A 20819-nucleotide genomic window follows, 5' to 3' on the forward strand; every position below is an offset into this window, starting at 1 on the left:
ACCTGAAATCCCTATCCTCATTTACCATAATAAACATCAAATGAAATGAAAAAAAGAATACTAAGACGGGACAAGGAGCTTACACAGGAAGCTGGAAGGCTGTAGTCCAACACTTGCTCTCTATTGATCAAATGTTTGTTCAATACTTCACTGATGTAAAGCATTATGTACAATCAGTGTTAAAAATTAATGCCAGAAGATCTTTAAATTCAGAACATTTGTTAGTCAATTTAGTATTCCCAGCGTTACTAAGCTGCAACTTAACCTTCCTTAATAACTTTCTTGAGTGCTGTAGACACATACGGCTTACACTGTGCAACGAATATGAATGATCCCTATGTCAACAGCAGTGAAGATAAATGATTTTACATATAAGAACGTACAAAAGTTTGAAACAGGACCTTTCTCAATGCATCTATGTAAAACTAATGTATATTCTCACTCTGAAAACTAAAACGCATTAAAAACTTGGTTAAAAAGACTGAGTTCACTCCAAATTATTAAAATCTACCGCAACTTTTGCTACACACCAAAAGTGGAAATCTGAATTTAAATAAATTGAGTTCCATTCCAAATACACTATGGGTACTACACAAAGTCTTGCAGTAAGATATATTTAACATCACTCTAAGAAATGGTTGAAGTTAAGAGCCATACATGAAGACAACCAAGCAGAGAAAAAATTGCAATACCCTGGGATTTCCATCAAACTGGTCAAAAAAGTTCAACAGAGCCTTCATCCAAGCAATAGTATACACCACAACTTCAGAAATATCTCAGATTTACATTAATTATAAAGTAAATGCCAGTATTAGGAGGATAGAAATGTAAGCCTATGCAGGAATCTATTATGGACTAAAAACTTCTAATAATTTCACAGTGTATCTACCAGCTTTTTAAAGATCACCTTACAAACAATTTTTACCTACACACTATAAAAATTACATTATTCTGGAAGACTGCAAATCAGCCTGAGCATTCCATCCACCACCTCTCATCTTTTGACATATATCTTCTCCTGCACGTTTCAAGCTATCCCTTAAACCACCCACTTCTTTCTTAACCTGTTGAATCCCTATTCCCTCTTATGTCCAAGCAAAAGAAAACAAAACCGCTTGGTAAATTTGACATGGTTTTAAATGCAGTGTATACTGTATTTTTTTTAGAATTTCATTATGATTGAATATATATATTTTTCCCAACAGATCATTCCCTCAAAGTTTTGCCTCATTAGGAAGGCTGTTATTTCCTTTGTTCTCAATGAAAGTGAAGCCTAAAACATTCTTAAGAGAAGAGTTCAACAAGTCCATTGCCTACCTGTGGGAGCAATGAAAGAGGAGCTAAATCGCCTATATGGTTCCTTATACTGTCAGAAACTTCCACCTAATTCAAACTAATTAACTATTTTACTTCTAAATTCTGCAAAAATGAAAACTCCATTCAAAAAGTAAAAGTTGAAATTTTGGGAAGGATACGCTGTTTTTTCTGCTTGAAACAAATGCTTCGGCACCCATATTAAAAGTGAAACACAGCATACCTATGAAATTTACCTATGAAATTACAAATATGAAAAAAGCCTATGTGCACTGTAAGAAAATACATTCCTGTGTCAGCACTTACAGTTTATAACTTGGAGTAGTTCAAATCTGAGTAACTGTGTTATCCAAGAATGAATGGGAAGCAGGAGGACAAGGACAGAATGGGCACATCTTTCTTCATGAAAATGTGAGGAGAATTCTCTCTGGGGTTTTCTTACCATGAACTAAGATGAAAGAAAAAAAAATCTTTCCTGCAAAAAGTATCCATGTAATCCAGTGAAAACACCAATTTCTCAAGATGGCCAATTTCTGAAGAACAAAGGGAAACAGTTTAATAATCTGCAGATAACAAGCAATTCTACTTTGTGCTACTTGAGATATGACATACCTATAATTATGCGGACCAAATCTGACACAAGTTAGTGCAATTTTCCTGCAAAAAGTGACGCCTACCTTGCTGGGAGTATGAAGCCTCCTTTTCCTTATTCCTTTCTGAACAATCGCATTAAATAACATCTATTAAGCAATAAAATTGGGAAGTCAAAAGGCTGGAAAAGTGAAGCTTGACTGTGCACAAGTCCACCAACACCATTATTAGAATCTCAGATCATGAATAGCAACCACTCTCCAAAGCAATAAATATTATCTTCCAGAAAGAAATTCATCCAATTTGATATTAGTTCCCCTTTACAATTGCTAACTAAAATACAAGAATTCTTCACATTTTTGACATATTCCAGATTTACTGAATTCAGGTTACAGAAGAAACCAAGGACTTACTACCTTGTAAGGCACTTTAACAGAGAATCTTATACTGAACACGATTTTTTAATTGTTTTATTTTTCCAATAAACAGAGCAATCTGGTTTTTTAATCCACTGTGTTTAGACAAGGGATTTCAGAGTAAATGTCAGAAACCTCCTTGGTCTCCTCTTAGCTTTCACATCCAATAGTATTTTACTCTATCTAAGCACTGGGAAGCAAGGCATACCTCTGCAGAATTAAAGAGTAGTAAACAACAGCATTTCATTCATACTTGAATATCGTATACACAAAAAGTATTGTTCTAACAATGACTTTATGGAAAAGAGATGCCCTTCATTTCCATATCAGTTATGAAAAGCGCTCTGTGACCACTTAAAAGAAATTTTTTCTAGTTTTAGAAGTAATCTATGCTCCAGGGACAAGGGTAGTTAGTTACCTACACGCTAAGAAGAATTACATGTCTGAAGAAGACATTCTTGTCTCCCAGGGTGAAATTACGTATACAGTGATGAATAGTAAACATGTTAAGGGTCTTCCAAGAGTTTGAAGAATTACTCTGTCCACAGCTTCAGTAGAACAATCCTTAAACATTACTGGCAAATCAGCCCAAGTAGAAACTATGCAGTGCAGCACACATACTTCTTTATCAAGGGAAATCACATCTAACCACAGAAGTGTGCTTGAGAATCTCTACTATTAATGACAACAGCCCATAGACACGTGGAGAACCTTAGAGACAAAGAGAATAAAGCAACAGAAAGTTCACAGGAAGGCCATAAATTGCATAGAGATCTAAAATCTGTCAACTTGTTCTCATTTATGGATCTCATGACCCCGCGGTAATACAATTTGGCATTTGTCCTATGAATTACACCAAATCCACATTTTGTAGATCCTGTCTGCTTGGATTACCCATCTCATGCTCTCCACACCTTGGAAGGATAGAAAAGCACCGCTGGTTTTGGTTTTAAGCAGGAGTTACCGTGGATTCTCCATGTCCTGTTTCACTGAAACTGATAGCTAGAAGACAGGTCTAGAATCCAGTTTTCAGCAGAAAATCTGTGAGGACTTAAAAGCAAAAGATGCCTAGTGATGCTTCCTGCAAAATGCCACAGTAATAACAGCTGGAAAAGGAAAGAAAATCAACAGCTAGAAGATTGCTCCATCTCTGACACATCAGAGTTAGCAAAGGAATTTCTGTGATGGACTGGAGAGATGATGACTGCCCCGACCACCTGGAGAACGTAAGAAAATCTGTTGTCAAAAATTATCCTGAAACAGAAAAAACTTTGCATGTGTTTAGGCCATCAAAAATCTTCACCTAAGAAGATAGCTCTGTGTGGGTTCCAGACATTATTATTTTTTTTACATATACATGTGTATTTCATGAAAATAAAATAGAAACAGGTCTTACTGCAGAATAGTTTTTGTTGTGGGAACAAAAGGCCTGGGATTCATGGTCACAACCAACAAACATTCAGTGCTGCCTTTGACTATTTTCTCACAGACCTTCTATAGAAATCATCAGTAGTTAAAAAAGCTGTAAAAATATTCATAGTCCTTCAAGTTCTGTGTACTACTAACAACATGTTAAAATTTGAGTAACATTCAAGGCAAGCAAAATCTTCTGAAAGATAAGCACAAAGAAGAGGGAAAAAAGTGGTATTTCTCCCCCTACAATATGTCAGTAAGTGCAAAGATCTAATTTGTTTCTGTGAAATTCTAACAGACTGATCAGCCAGTTCAAGTGTCTAAATACTATTCCAATTAACCTCTAGAAAAAATGTATTTATCACTATGATTTTAGATGGAATAATCTGTATAGAATTAATTATAGTAGTCTTTAATACACCCTACAACTTTCAAGCAAAGCTAAGCTCCGAGTCATACAGCTTTACTATTAAAACATGCTAACAAATCAGATGGAAATACGATACAAACTTACAGTGGTTCAGTTTTGTAGCTGAAAATTTGCTCTATCAGATAGTTGTTTTACTCTTTGTATTCGTTGTCATTTCCATGGAAATAAGTAGGAGGCATTACTTTTGGAGCAACTGTATATGCAGCACAAGACAATTCCTCTTTACTTGATGTGGCCTGGGCAACCTTGAAAGGTTGGACATTCATGCTATAGAAGATCTTCAGCACTAAGCAAGGAAATCACCTTTCAAGAAAGAATTTCACAAGTACTATCCCTGTGCCAGAGATACACAGGTGTGAAAGAATGACTGAGCCAGCAGAATTGGAGAGCAGCCACTTCTTGTGGCCAGGAGCTCATTGGTAGGGATGATTCTAAAAATCCTTTCTGCTCTAAGGAACTACATTTACACACCAAGCTTTCAGCCTACAAACAGATGGAAAGAAAGTCAGAACAATATGCATGTGGGAACCTGCTTCTCTCAACAGAAGATCTCAGCTCTAACCAAGATAAATGAGATTTTAAAAAGAGAGATAAGGAGTCTCCTTAGGACACTGTTAAGAAAGAAAACCCATTGTACAGTGAACTGTGAATTTTGGCTGAGAGCTACCACAAAAATGATTTTTCACAGCACACAGGTTTTCCTCCAGAAAAAGCCATAGATGCCTGGAAAATGTACAAACATACACACACAATCACATACACACACACACATATATATATATAATTATCTTTTTCTGCTTGAAATACTTCATGTCTGCTGAAATGCCTGCAATATTAGAAGACCAGGCAAGCATCAGTTTTCTTTCCAGAGTTACCTGTAATGGAAACAAAGTATTTCTAATTCTAAGACATTTTCATTAAACTTCAAGGCAAGAACGTACCTCCCTGATACAGCACTTACATGTCATACAACCGTCTTTTCAAATCCAAAATACGAAACTAATGAATTCAGAGCCTTGTTCGTTTAAGGAGGAAAAAAAATTCTAACTGCAAATCTCAAAAGAAAATAAAAATGGAATTTCTTTTTTATCATATAGAGGAGCTGTGTTTAACCTCAGTATGAGGAGACAAAACCTTCCAATTCAAAGCCAGAATAGCCCTTTACTTTTCTATTTATATTAGTTTTACTCAGATGTGCACTGTGAGTACTGCAACCAGATACAGCCTTCACCTTGAGTCACTTCACATTCCTGCTGCCAAACGTGATAGATCCTTTTCCTTCCACTAGCTTGATAAAAATCCAAGCTGTGGTAGTTGGTATTAATACAATTTCATTTTTCTGTATCAGTGGAAATAGAACTTCTGCAACTGTTCTCTGAAGAATAAGGATGCTACTGTATAGAGTAATGTGCACAGATACATAAGGAAGTGAAAAACAGTTACCTAAAGGACTTTGTTTTTCTTGTTGTTTTACACAAACAGGAACAGATTCAGTGACACAGACTGATGGACAAACAGGCTAAGACTCTTTGCTTGAACACAAAGCATTGATATTAAGAGAAAAATTCAGATGCCCTCTTCCTCAAGATAGCACTGCACACAGGTTCCCAAAAGGGCACTGCTACTGTTTTCCTCGAGAGTATTACAGATGCACGAAGTCCAGCTGCAGATATTCAATTGCATTAAAACACAAGCAAAGCAGGTGCTAAAATATTATGGCAAACTAAACAGTAAAGTGAACCTCATCATTCAAAAAATTTTGTCCAATTATTAGTGGTAGAGGATAATTAAATGGCATTGCTTTTCTTGCAATTGTAGTTGAAATACTGTGAAACTTGAAGAAAAGTAACAAAACCTTTCTGTGCATATTTGCTGTATGAGTTAATCTCTGTGTTGCAGACTGAGTATCAACTATGTTGTTTGAGGCAGCAACATTTCACAAATTATAAAGCATCCCCAAACACCTTCCTCCTTCATCAAACATTCTTAAACCTTTCTTCTTTCACAAAAGCAAAGACAGAAAACATACTGAGCCAGGTCATTCAGACTAATTAGTGTTAAACAGGATATGTGTAATGTAAAAAGACCACACCTTCAGCAAGAACGACATTCCCAGGTCAAGTGGAAAAACATACACCTAATAAAAAATTCTAAATTGCTAGTATGAAATACTATGCAAGTCTTCTCTACTTTTTATACTTGGCAATTAGTTTTCAAATATGACACCACAGCTATGAATGCTCTTTTCCTTGTCCTGCACTCTCACTGGAGGACTGGTATAACGGCCTGGCTCTCTTAACAGTCTGCACTGTCAGTGAAATTTTGACTCCAGGGGAGTCAACACTCCACACGGGTCAAGATTTCACAAATCATTAATAAATGTAAAATACACTAAGGAACACATATGAGTACTTCTAGGTATTAGAAGTTTACCTCAACTGTGAGAAAGCATTGCAACAGCTTGTTTTTCTTGTCACATTAAAGGATTAAGAAAGCTATTAGAAACACCAGGCAAAGTAAACGATAAAATAGACCAAATTTTTTTCTGACATAAGCATTCCTCTATGCAGACTGATACGTGCACAAAAGAACAGCATTTCATTTTTCCTTCATCAAACATGACTTTATACGGTAACTCAAACATCACACAGTTCTGTTCCCCATGCACACTCATTTGACTGTTTTCTCAGTATTTTAACATACTGTAACATCTACCATAATACAGATGAACTGAGTAGTAAGATGACGTAAATCTGAAATCTACAGAAGTTTGAATTACTAGAAAGCTGACATCAAGATATATTTTTTTATTTTTTTTATTTGACATAATTTTGATTTGGCTACTCAAATTCTTAGTATCAACACTTAGATAAATAGTGAATTTACCAATCAGTGAAATTCTCATGAGTTTAAAGAAGCTTGGACTCCATTCTGTTTCAGATTCCAAGTGCTTTTGAATTTAAATTTTCACTGCTAATAATTTCAGAATTATTTCATGACAAGTTTCAAGTTTTTTTCTTTTGTTACATACATTACACTGCAAGTGTGCAATGCCTCCTCTGAAGTCAACTGTCATACTGTGGATTGTAATCTCCATGGATTAATTCACTAATGTCATTCCCTGTGGTAATAAGCTATCCTTATGAAACTATTTCTCCTTCAGTGAGGAATTAAACCTTGATTTAATAACAAGGATTCAAAACAATGGCAAAGCTGTTGAAATGCTGTATTCTTCCAATGACTGTGTATTGAAAACAGAATAAGTAAAAAACATCACAAAGTTCTGCTTCCAACAGTTAAGTTGTTCTTATTTTGAGGAATGTGCTTTGCCAAGTTGGTTGACTTTAACACCTTTGTGAGTGGAAACCGCCCTTATAATTTTGTTCCCTTCTCCCAACACTGCTCTTCAATCATTGATTATTACTATGAGTGATCAATGCAGCATGGAAAAAAAAGTGTAGTTATCCAAGCTCCTTTACCAGTCAGCCTCATAATCTGATCCTTAAGGAGAAGGTATTAAAGAGTTACTGGTTTGTAAGTAAAATATATTTAACATATTAACTGCATTGTTGATGCATTAATAGCAGTCACAGTTAACTACATATAAGGCAAGGTCATTAATCATTCGCATGGTAAAGGACACCAAACCATATTCAGATTATGTTAATAGTAATAGAAAATGGTTAATTAGCTGATTTATTTTTTTTTCCAAATTTATGTTTGTAAGACATTGGGTTATTGCAATCTAGTTTCAATTTTGTATATATTTTTCTGCAGAGACTAGACAATATTTCTAAGACAAACCATGAAAACTCCGAAGTTTTGTAACTTTTTTAGTGCCATGAAGGTCCCATATCCCTTCCTTGTGCCATATAAATGACCCAAAAGAACAACAGATCAGTCAGTTTTCTGAGGACTTCCTTAGTGAAAATGAAACCAGCAGAAGGAGAAGAGCTTGCTGAAGACAGAACCCAAATTCCTTGTAATAAAATGACGTAAATCCGAAGTACATTGAAGTTTGAATTACTAGAAAGCTGACATCTCTGCTTGCTGGAGACAGAACCCAAATTTCATCCTAAATCTGGAACACACTTCCAGATTTCTAGATTGCTCCATGTACATGATAATGGATAAAAAGGAATGTAACTGTTCTAGTGTTAGGGATCCTAGTTTCTAGAACTTCACTCCCTGGCTTCTGTCAGGTCCGCGCCGCCCCCGGCGGGGGGTCTTCACAGGCAAAATACCACCAAACTCTCTACTGTGTTTTAAATCGTGTCTCAAACATACCAAAACTGGCACAATACTTTACATCCGATGATTCCTCCTGTTCTCTTGGACAGGAAAATTTATGTCTAATTTCTTTTGTGGTACGTAAGAATGAGAACAATCACACTGAAGTCAGCACGGTCCTGACAGAAGCCAGGGAGTCAACTGACAGAGTATGGATATACAGACAGGACTTATCTGTGCTTCCATTTGGCCTGTGCCCTTTTGATTGGCTTGATGTTTCCATGTAGAAGAGACAGAATTATCAGTTCATTCTGAATTAACAGACAGGACAGCACTTTGACCTCTGAGATGCGTTACAGAGTTTTCCAGGTGGCACTAAGTAACCACACAATTAGAAAGTACTAATTCTGAAGCATCACCACAAATGTTCCTTATATGTGATAAACCTGCGTTTGAAATGCTGTCATGCAGAAATACTTCTATATCACATTTTCACATACAATTAACGATAGCATGGTAAAGACAGACAAAACTTACATAGTCATGAAAGGCTTTTGCTTCACTTGAATGTTCACATGTTTCTCGTCTTTCTGGAGCTGCACAGTAGAGATCCCAAAATACACTGCAAGTGAAGAAGTTACAGATATAGTGAGAAAATCGCTGTGAGAAAATCATTACTCCAGTAGATTTTACAGTGCACATCACACATGCACGTGTATGTGTAGAAACAGATACATCCCTTCCTTACCAACAGTTGAAAGCACTTACCTTTATGAAATAATTTACGCTGGTAAAACATCTCAAAGGAATCTAAAGCTACTGAAAATATGAACTTAAAAGCTCATCTAATACTCAGTGTCAAAGGGTATGAAGCTCTGCATTTAACCTTGAACCGTTGGTGACTGTTGTGATTTACCTCCACAAAGCACTGGAAGAAACAGACACATAGTAATAACATAAAAAGGCATGAAACTGAGGAGAAAACTGGGGATTTCTTCCAAAGTTCAATACTATGCCTTCAACAAAAGTTCCTAGAGAAGCACATGTATGGAGAAGAGCAGGAAATGGATGGGTATCTGTTCTTAGGAATGAAAAGAAATAATGGTGGCTACAGTCATTCTTTGTCCTATCACTCCCCTTCAAACAGTTACACATGAATTCATCCAAACACAAAGTTTCTAGAATGAAAATATGCGTATACTAGAACAATCGTAAGAACACAATTTGTCAAGAGTTTAATATTATTTATTACTTACCCTAGCATCGTAATAGGGAATAGTGAAAAACCTGAAAACTCTGCTGCCGAAAATCAAAATTAAGATAATTCTCTTGTACCTTCACAGGTACAAGAAACAACTAGGCTTTCAAATAAAAAAAATAATAAAAACAAAAAGGTCAATGAAGAATATGCCACATTTTACAGAGCTGCATAAAAAACTTGGGTTTTTGCGTTCAAATGGAACTACTTTAAAACTTGTAAATTGCTGTGCTCCTGACAGCTGGGTATATTCTCCATAATTTTGTATTCTTGTAAACACAGACATATTGGACATATTCAAATCATACAACAATATTTATTAATATAAATACAATGGCTAAATAACATTGATTATGAGCACTCTTTTCACCCTGCAAACTTTACAGTTACAAATGCGTCTCTTGCACAACGAATTCTTACAAGAGCAGACAGTGATAGGACAAGGGGGAATGGTTTTAAACTGTTAGAATATAGATTTAAACCAGATATTAGGAAGAAATTTTTCACTCAGAAGACGGTGAGGCCCTGGCACAGCTGCCCAGACAAGCTGTAGGTGCCCCATCCCTAGAGGTGCTCAGGGCCAGGTTGGATGGGGGCCTGGGAAGCCCCATCTGTTGGGTGGCAACCTGCCCACAGCAGAGAGGTTGGAACTGGGTGGGGTTTAAAATTTCCTCCATCCCAAACCATTCTGTGATTCCATAATTGTATGATTCTGTGGTAACATACATTGAAAACTGCAAATTATTTGTCTACCCATACGCTGAGCTGACAAAAACTATGCAAATGCAGATACTGAAACACCAAGCCCATGCTAACACACACTGAGTTTCAAAAAGGCTGCTGGTTTGGGTTCATCTAATTACTTCCATATGCCATACCCATTAATAGAGTGCAGGCAAAAAAAAATAAAGAAGCTCACTTCTATATGCACAGTCACAATGTCTGCATATGTTAGGTAATATACATATGTATTTCTTTCCCAAGGTGCAATTATTTGGGATTTGTATATGGATCCTTCAAATTCAGTTTGCCGAAAGATGATGAAGAAAGAAGTGCAGGCCATATTCTTTCAAAGATGCTGTCTTATTGATTCACTATGTATTATCTGTTTTCCTGTATCTTGTATCTGTGCCTTTTCCTCTATCTTATTTTCTATTCATTCATTCCTTTATAAGAAAATGACCACCTCCACATTCTTTTAACAATGTTCACTTGAGTTTCTTGCCTGCAGCTGCTGGAACTTGCAATTGTTGTATTCTAAAAATCAGAGTAAAAAGAATTTCACTTACCACCACCAGGAGTGCAAGAATCCTGGCGGCTCCCCCAGTGTGATGTTTTTTTCCCATCTTATCTGAAACAAAACCATAAAAACACACATGTACACTTTTGTGACTATTGCGACTAAGAAGTCTTACTTAATAATAAAAAGGAAGAATAAAACATTCTGTAGTTATGAAAGGCTTCAGAATCATCAATCTGGATGGACATACTATGTATAAACCATTTTAGCCAATGACTTTTATTTTGGGAAACTGTATTTTAGAGCGTTTTCATAGATTGTGAAAATAATTTTATTAAGGACATACTCTTATCACTCCACCACTGAAACATGCTTTTCTAAAACACTGTCCAGTTTGCACTAGGAGAAACTTAAGACACAGAACTAATGTTACTGATTCAGCAGGTGGCAGTCTTCTCTCCACATTCAAAGCTAGCCAATGCTTCAGTATTCTCAAGGAGTGCTGTACTGTTAGAGGTAGTGAGACAAATACACCCCAACTACAACCTGTTCTCCCACCACCCAGTGAAAGTGTAAAACTAGTTTGGCTTACTTTGTCTGCACTGGCAAACATTCTTGAAAAGACACACACTGTCTATGAGTTTTTTCCCACTTATGAAGTCTGGTTTATTCAGAACTGTTTCCAAAGAAAATGCAATTTAGGAATGTTTATACCCTTAACTTCACACTTTTATTGTTAGCAGCTAACTCAGTAGAAAACATGCCATGAGAGTATCCAGTCTCTCAGTAACCCTTTACAAGCTCTACCTTAAATATTATCAACAGTCATTTTATTAATGCCACATAGTTTGTCCTAAACTATAACAGTATATAGTTTGGAATACAGTAAGCCCAGTATAATTGCTTTAGGAGTTTTGCTGCAAACAGATTCTACAACTTTTACATAACACTGTACAGAAGACTGTACAGAAGACAACATCTTGTTAAAACAGAGTGGAAACCAGAGCATTACAAACATTTCAAATTCCTACAGTTACAACTACACACAGCACTATTTCCTGTCCAGTTTTGTAAAAAACAAACAAACAAACAAAAAAAACCAACTTAATTAAAACTCTATTGTTTAAACACAAGCCATATTCCACCCAACAGACATAAGGAATAACTAGCAAAATAATAATAATAAAATTTTAAAAATTCAATCAAATACCTGAACAGTCTTACATGAAAGGCGTTTTAAGTTCTACATAAAAACAAACATAAGCTTACTAGAAAAGGTGGACATAGTGTTCATACTGCAACGAGCACTGAGATTTTTCTAAATAGAAATAAACTTTGATTCTCAACTCTGACTTGATTACCACTCTGAATTGTTAAGAAATTTAAACAAGTATGTTCTTTCAGGAATAAATATACACTTCATACATCTAAAAATGTTATTTGCACACATATCAAGCAACCTAATATAATTTCAATGTTACATAGGTCATTTGGAAGCATTTTCATAGAAACTACAGGAGGTACAAGGAGCACAATAACACCATTTGATATAATAAATTTTCAGCTACACAACACTATTTTTCAACACGGTCACCACCATCTATTGCTATGCCTCTTTGCCAGCAATTAACAAGAGTCGGCATGCCACACTCATAAAAATCTGCAACAGTGGAGGTGGCCCACTGTTTCACAGCTGCTATGACAGCATTGCCAGCATGGCTTAACCAAGGGCAGATCATGTTGTCCATCTGTGATGGAGCGGACAAAGGAAGGGCAACTGAAGTTGTCTACCCGGACTTGCATAAGGCCTTTGACATGGTCCTGCGCCACATTCTTACGTCTAAACAAGAGAAATATGGATTTAAAGGCTGGATTATTAGTTGATAAAGAATTGGTTGGATGGTTGTATCCACAGGGCTGTGGTCAGTGGCTCTACGTCCAGGTGAAGGCCTGTCACAAGAGTGTCTGTCTTGAGACCAATGCTCTTCAACACCTTTATCAACGACATAGACAGTGCGATTGAGCATACACTCGGCAAGTCTGCGGATGACACCAAGCTGAGTGGTGCAGTTGACAAAACAGAAGGAACATATTTCATGTTAAGCTCAAAAAGTGAGCAGATGAGAACATAAGGACCAATAACCAATGACCATAACAAGGCCAAATGTATGGTGTTGCACTCGGGTCAAGGTGATCCCAGATGTGAGTACAGAGTTGGAGAAAAACTCATTGAGACCAGCCCTGGGAAGACAGATTTAGGGGTTCTAGTGGACAAAACTCAGCGGGCACTCAGCCTGGATGGTCAGTTGTACCCTGGGTTGCATCAGAAGAAAGGTGGCCAGCATGGAGAGGGAAGTGACTGTCCCCCTTCGCTCTTGTAAGGGTCCACTTGGAGTACTGTGTCCCTCACTACAGGAAGGATGCAGAGCAGATAGAGCAAGTCCAGATGAACTCATGAAGATGGTAAAAGGGCTGGAGCACCTCATATATGAAGAAAGGTGTAAGAGTTGATGATCCCTGGAAATCCATAAGGAGCACTCCTTTTCTATCCCAAGAAACAGTGCACATCACTTTACTGTCTGAGGGCTGCATCCTCTTTTTTCTTCAGTGGGGAATTCACATGTTGACACTCCATGGACCACTGTTCTGATTTCAGCTCATAGTGGTGACACCAGGCCTCATCATCAGTAACGATGAGATCCAGGAAACTGGCACCTTCAGCATCGTATTGTCAGGATCTCAATAGGTTCAGACAAACTTGCATACGTTGCCTTTTCTGTTCCTGTATGAGAATTTATAGCACTCACCTTTGAGTTAGTCCTATGTTGGCATCATTGTTTTCAACTCACTCAAGCTTATGTTCAGCTCCAAACACAGTTCCCTGGTATTAATCCACCAATTCTTGCGGATGAGCTGACAGAGGTGCTCTTCATTCTGTGGTGTGACAGCTGTGCATGGCTGTCCAGAACATGACTTATCTTTCACGTCACTGTTGCCATTGCTGAAATGCACCACCCCACCAACTTGCTGTGCTCGCATCTACTTGTCTCCATAAACATTCAGCAAGTATCAGTGAATTCCAGTGGGTGCCATTTTTTTCCACATGGAGGAATTTAGTAGCACACATTTGCTTTATACTCACTTCCATGTCAACACCATTCTGTCAGACTGCTCCTCTGCTGCCATCTGCTACGTGGCAACAAAATGTAACAGGATACTGTTGGAAGGTTCAACGTCTACTGCCATACCACTAACATCCACCTCTACTATTGTGAAGCAACTAGGGAACAATAAGAAGTATTACTTTTGGAGTAGCTCTTGTACACAAATACTCAGAACTACTTAAAAATAATTTTGCTGCTTAAAAAATATTATACAAAAACAAACTCCAGGCATTATAACTTCTATTGATAAAACTGGCAGAACAAACCAGTTGCATAGCTCTTAACCCCACCACCACCATACCACTTAACAGCACTTAATCTAGAAATTGTGGAAATCCTGCCTGTTAAAAATTGAAAGATATAAACAAAGCCAAAGCCACCAACAAAGTCTTATAAACAATTCAAACGAGCTCCTCTGGGGCATAGCCATTTCCCACATGCATTCAGCATGACTTAGGACTTGCTAGGAAGTTTCAAAAGCAACATAATGGAGAGGTGCAACATATAGTCAAGACCAATTTCTTTTTCCTGAAGTCTCAAAACTCATTAACTTAAGAGTAAAGTTTGTGTTTGCACAGAAAGGCCTCACTACATCTAAGCAGTATTCTTCCTTTTCAAAGCAAGGCTCAATGAAAATACCTTATTCATAGGTCTTATATTTGTCTTTTTCAATAGAACACAACTTATCCTCATAAATGCATTCAAAGAAGGAACCTGACTGGAAGCTGGAAGTTTTGTTTTAACTTCAATAAACAAACATGGCAGGTCTTAGTCTACCTGAACAAATAGATAGAAAAGATTTATGAAACATTATAAAATTAAAGCAAGAATACTCTTATTATCATCTGTATCAATAAACAGCTTGTAACAGCTGGGAAACACCTGTCATCCTGGTCTAGCCAAGAAAATGAAATTATTCCTCCAGTGCTAGAACCTAACTTCAAGGATAGAAAATGCATATGCTAAGAACCTGATCTTCAAGAAAACACAGCAGTTGCCACACCAAAGAAAAGATTCAGGAGCAGAACAGTTTGTTTCAAAATTAGCGTACCCAATCTGAATAGCTCTATTCAAACCTCAGCAGCAAATGGCATGGCTTAGCTAGTAGCACAAGTGCCTTGCCATTTTGCCAGCTGTATGACAATTACACATTTTGGGAGGAAATAGCTATTGAGTTACTTCCATCTATTACTTCATGACATGTTTCCTGAAAGGATGTTAATATGTAGAGCAAAAGACAAGGATTATAGGTGTTTCCAACATTCTAAGATTCAGGAAAAGGCCAGTTGAACAGGTGGTCCTACATTTTGGAGACTACGGCAACAAAGTTTGAAGGGTGTACTCAACAGGGACCACAACAAAATGGAAAGCACCGTTTGCCTTTTAAATAAGAATGACTAGCACAGATCTTACTGACCTGTGAACAGCTCTACAAAATATATACCAGATACAAAGCATTACAAAATTGAAGTCATGCTTAAGACAACTATCTTTAAGTCATATGACTTTATGATATCCAATTTAAATTTTCTTCTCTCTTCTTCTTTCCATTAATCTTACTCACTTTACTTGCTAGATCTTAAAGAAAGGGACATTAATCTTTGCCATCTATACTCTTTAATTATCACTGATAGCTGTGCTGCTCAGATAATCCATATGTGTTTATTTCTGTTTTGTCCAAATACTCTGGGTTAGAGCAACTTTGAACTGAACCAGTTATAAAGAAATCCATCCAAATTATTCTGGCAGGTGCAGACTGCCGGAATAGAAAATACAGTGAGCCCAAGTAGCCATACTTCTTTAAGAAGTGATAAAGCCAATACAAATTTCATCCCATGCAACCAGGACATCTCCTACACCTCCTGAAGTGCTCTCCCATCACCTCAATCACAACAGAGTAGTTGCTTCCCATCACCCATGAGTAAGAAAAACACAAAGAGACACGGAAGACTGCAAATTTCACATCACCATAAAGTTGTAAGAAGACATTTTTTTACACTGCTCAACTGCTGTTTTGTTATTTTCATCCTGTCTTGTAATTTTCCTTCTCTAACAAGAACAGTGACTCACATGGGGTACAGAGTTGGGCTAAAGCTTTTATACTGTGGTTTCCTCCTTTAGACAGAATGGGCATCACAATACAAGGTTCTATTTACTCCACAATAAGCTACTTTCTTTTCCCCCCTGCTATTTTTACCACTCGCCATTTAACTTTGTGTTTAAGGTTACTTTCTCCCAGTCATGTTAGTGTACTTTTTTCTCAGCCTGAATCTCACTGCATCATTTTAATCTCAAATATTATATTTTCCAGGCTTCCCTGTAACAATGGTAACTGCATTTGGTTCCAACATGTAGCCATTTACAAACCTTATTAGCATCATCTTTGTCTTTACCAATTCAGTACACTACAACTATATGTCTCTCTACATTGCAATATACTATATTTTATCTCTTATCAATGTGGGGGTAAATTTCAGCATCAGACAGATTTGGAAAGATTTTATACATTCTCAAATTACATTTGCTCAGACCTGAGAGTTTCTCTATAATCTGAGACTGAATTAGGTTTTAAATGCTAAATTTCAAGATACCGTATTGAGTGTTTTCCTGAAATCCAAATGTCATACCAGTTACACTCCTGCCAGCTGCTCATTTCGCACATGAATGATAAAAAACAAAATAAGCAAAATGAATCTTGCAACATTGCATTATTTACAAATGACAACTGTTTCCAGGAGTCAAGATATTTCTTATTTTTTCCATTGCTTTACTAAGGAGGAAAAAAAAAACAACAATTGTCAGAAACAATTTTTTAAAACATAAACTGATACTACAACAATCCTACCCCCTTTGCCCCTCGTTCCACGAATTGTCTATAAATACCAGAAACAGCCCTCCTATACTCATTCTCCCTTCTTCAATCTCCAAAATGTCATCACTAGTGTAGAAATTTTATTAGTTTTGAAGGAGGATCAGTTGAAGCAGCAAATTTTCCTACTACAACATGCTGCCTGGTTTTCTCACTTTTGCTCACTATTCAACTACTACCACTATTTTATATGTTCTCATCAAAGACGTATTAAAAACAATAATAAACCCCAAAGACCTCAATAGATTTGGCATATATTCGGGTACTCTTGCATCCCAGAATAAATGTAGAATACTCAAGAAAATTGATTTACTTACATCTTCAAAATATGTACATAACTACAATGAAAAACGGTAACTATTATGTGAGAGTAAAAATTGCATCAGAAGTGAAGAGTGCTTAAGAAACAGGACATAAGTGGTTACAGACGTAATGGCTTCACCAGATGAAAAGAAGCTAAGTACTTAGAAGCATGGTAGGAATATGCAGTGAGGTTAGTGTAAAATAGCTGCTTGCCATTTAGAAAGGATACATCATTCAGATTGGAGATTCCAACAGTATCACGAAGGAGTACAATGGATGTGCTCTCCATCACCCACATTTATTACAGAAAATAGATAAATCTCTTTTCAGTGTAGCACCAAATCAGACAACATGGCTAACAAATCACAGCAAAAGTAATTATGCAAAGGCAAGCAAAATGACATGGCAAACTCACTTTTCGCAAAATCAGAAGTCTATGCTGATCAACATAAACAGACATGCAAAATTGTCATTGCTGTTTATTTTAAACCAACACAGATTTAATTTCACTTGCACACACACTGGAAAAAGTTGTACAAGGGAAAAAAAGAGACAAAGAAAACATACCTCCGATAAAAATGTCTGGGCAGATTTCTGTGCTCCTACATGGAGCAGATATTCATATACGTACAGTGCTAACCTGAAAAACAAACAAACAAAGAGACAGTATTTAAGGTCGTGTACTTGTTCGTTTCTCTTTTTATGAAGATAGGATTTCAACAGGTTTGAGTCGCATGCTATTTCCTTTCAGAAACTACTATGTACCAAAAATGTCAAATCTGTTGCTCATAACAGAACTTCTAAACTACACATATAGGTCAATCTGAGCTGAGTTGTTTAAATAGAGGTTAATTAAATATTATTAAAACCTTAAATTACTTAGAGTCAACATTTTTAATGATGTTTGGACAGGTTCCCAGTTAGCTAACTATTGACCTACTGCTGCTCCGTGTTTGCCCGCAATACACCATGCTAATTGTAAATACAATATATTCATTTGTACAGCACCACTATTTCTCCAGGACAACTGGAACATGTCAGACTGTTAGCAGGCTTGAACAACATCTCACATTTACTGAAAGAACATGCAAACATCAAGCTGCAGAAGGAAAAGCAATCCTAGAATCCACATCCCTACTGTAGTACAACCACATATCTACTGTAAGAGAACCACACCTCTCAAGTAAACAGACTTTTGTAGTTTACTCAAACTTGGGCATCTTTGAGCTCTGATGACAACAGCTATGTAAAAAAGGTCTCGTGGCTAAAGAAGGGCTCAGGTCCCACTGGACCTTGGACTGAGAAGGCCACTCCAAAAACCCAAGAAAAGGGAAAGCAAAAGCAGCAAGGCTTCTGTTAACAGAGGCTAGATTTGAGTTAGAAGAGTGAGAAAAGTAGCACTTCCTATTCTTCAGCTGACTCTCTAGAGAGTCCCCTGTCTACTTGTACATTTAAAGTCTTTCAAAATGAAATCCCATTCGAATGTTTGATTTAATAACGATGCTTAAAAATTGTCTATAAAACATTTCAGTGCAAGGGAAGAAAAGGAAGTCATACTGCATTTCTTTCAAAATTGCTAGCTGAACTGTATTAAAGAAGTACACTCTATTTGTACTTACTTTGTGATATACCACCATTCCTATTTGGAATATTTTACTATTCATATCCTGAAATACGTAGTTTAACTAAACAAAGCAGAGAGGCAGAGAATATGTACTTTTCCTGTTACTGTTCAAAACATTTTGCAATATGAGATAACTGTCATCACGGCACTGAAAGAGCAGTAATTATTTCAGTAAACTGTAACAAGTGAATTTTAAAAACGTATGAGTGGATGTTTTCATTAGTTATTTATGCTTCACACATGCAGTACTGCCACCACGTTACTCTCCAACACTTAGGTGGACATGGATGCACCCTTGTGAGTTCAGCACAGAAGATCTCTCATACTCCAGCCCCCCACCCCAAAAGAACAACCACATCTGGCAAAAAAAAAGCCACTTTCTCTGACTTGATTCTTTCCAGTTCAGCTATCACTCAATTCTTACACATAAATGGCTGTAGACAAAACCTAAGATCTAAGAAAGATGAAGCACTCTTTCTACAATAGCTAGGATGACTTGAATCCCTACTAACACTTTAAAGCACCTCATTTGTCTTCTGAAATTCCTCTTTTTGTTCTTATCAAAACATGAAGCCTGTAGTCCAGATAAAAGGATTTGTGTGATCCCATCCTTTTTACGCCACAAAGGCAAACCAGAAGTAGAAAACCCAGGAGTTTATTGCAGAGACAGCACCTTCTTCAGCCTGCCATCTCTGGAAAGCTTTAGCCAGCACTGCACAGGGACAGTCAAACTGATTAATACTACAAGTCTTAGGCTCCCAAACTTGTGTTAAGCATGGCAGTGACAGGAGAGCCAAGTTCAGGGCCTACCACAGACATACATCAAGCTGGTGGGCGCGTGTCTGATCTAAATGGTTCCTTGTCCATCCCTAGCAATTATGCTGTCAGGAAGGCTTCACAGAAGTTAACAGCGTTACAGCTTCATTCAGAAATAAATGCTTTTACCACAGAGATCAAGAGAAAGGTACTCATGTTCTACTGCATTAGTTGCAGCAGGAGGATCAATGGAAACTGATGCTCTGAGGAAAGGCAACAAAGAAATCAAAAAAGACGCATCAGAAGGATTAGAAGGGACAGTGACTTTAACTTACCCACAGGAAACACAAGGAGAATATACAAATGGCCACAAACCAAGTGTGCAAAATTAATGAACTGGTATTACATGTCTCAGCAGAAGACTAAGAAAATAGTGAGTCCACCAGAGGACTTGGGTTTGAAGTGGCATTTTAAAAGACAGTCTTCACCCATTAAGCTGATGTGAGAAACAGTGTAAAGACAGCAAGAAGACATGTTAAATTTTCACATTTGCATACTTGTGATATGAGAAACATGAGTAAAAAATATTTCTGATCAGCTCATCACAATGCTGAAGTAATTCTTCTTGAAGACATGCTGCATGCCAGAGCTCCCCCATCCTGCCAAGGCAGCTAGATCACACACTCATCTAAGACCTGATGATACATTCATTACATTCAAAAAAAAAAAAAAAGTTATGTCATTTTGGTGAGCTGTTGTATTTTTCATGAAGTCAATGCTCTTATTTCTTAAGTTATTCACACATTTTACAGGAGAAATATCGACTACATTTTGAAGTGAAGAACCACCTAAGGGGTCCTAATTAACTAATTTTTGCAAGAATATCTCCAAGAAATAAACAGTAACAGCTCTACGTGTGCTGTGCAAATGATGTGTCACATGTCAAGGTGGAAATACACTATTAACTTCAGGAAGGCTTACATCCAAGCTATATAGCTGTATGACCACTGATTAAAATTGGGCAGAAAAATGCTCCCGATTTCAAGTCCAAAGATTACAACACCCAGCTTCCCATAAAAGGCAGTGAAAGATGCAAGCATCACGAACATGTTCACCTGGTCTATCTTTGGCACTTGGGTGCTCTGAGTCACACTCCCTCCACCGTCCCAGCAAGCCTTCCTGCCGCTTTGTGGGCTACTCATCTGGCTCTT

At 37.1% G+C, this 20819-nt stretch overlaps 1 protein-coding gene across 2 annotated transcripts in view; it reads right to left on the reverse strand.

Moving 5' to 3' along the window:
• SSBP2 (single stranded DNA binding protein 2) overlaps nucleotides 1-20819 on the reverse strand; it is a 158829-nt gene that overhangs the window by 103901 nt on the left and 34109 nt on the right. For both annotated transcript variants that reach the window (XM_042866320.1, XM_042866319.1), the window contains exons 2-4: nucleotides 17796-17868; nucleotides 10942-11003; nucleotides 8932-9016 (exon numbers count right to left, since the gene is read on the reverse strand). In XM_042866320.1, coding sequence (XP_042722254.1) covers nucleotides 8932-9016; nucleotides 10942-11003; nucleotides 17796-17868 — 220 coding nt within the window. The remainder of the gene's footprint in view (nucleotides 1-8931; nucleotides 9017-10941; nucleotides 11004-17795; nucleotides 17869-20819) is intronic.

Source organism: Lagopus leucura, unplaced genomic scaffold (genome assembly GCF_019238085.1).
Source record: "Lagopus leucura isolate 7727_CA_CO unplaced genomic scaffold, USGS_WTPT01 Super-Scaffold_810, whole genome shotgun sequence".
In the NCBI taxonomy this organism is placed as follows: domain Eukaryota; kingdom Metazoa; phylum Chordata; class Aves; order Galliformes; family Phasianidae; genus Lagopus; species Lagopus leucura.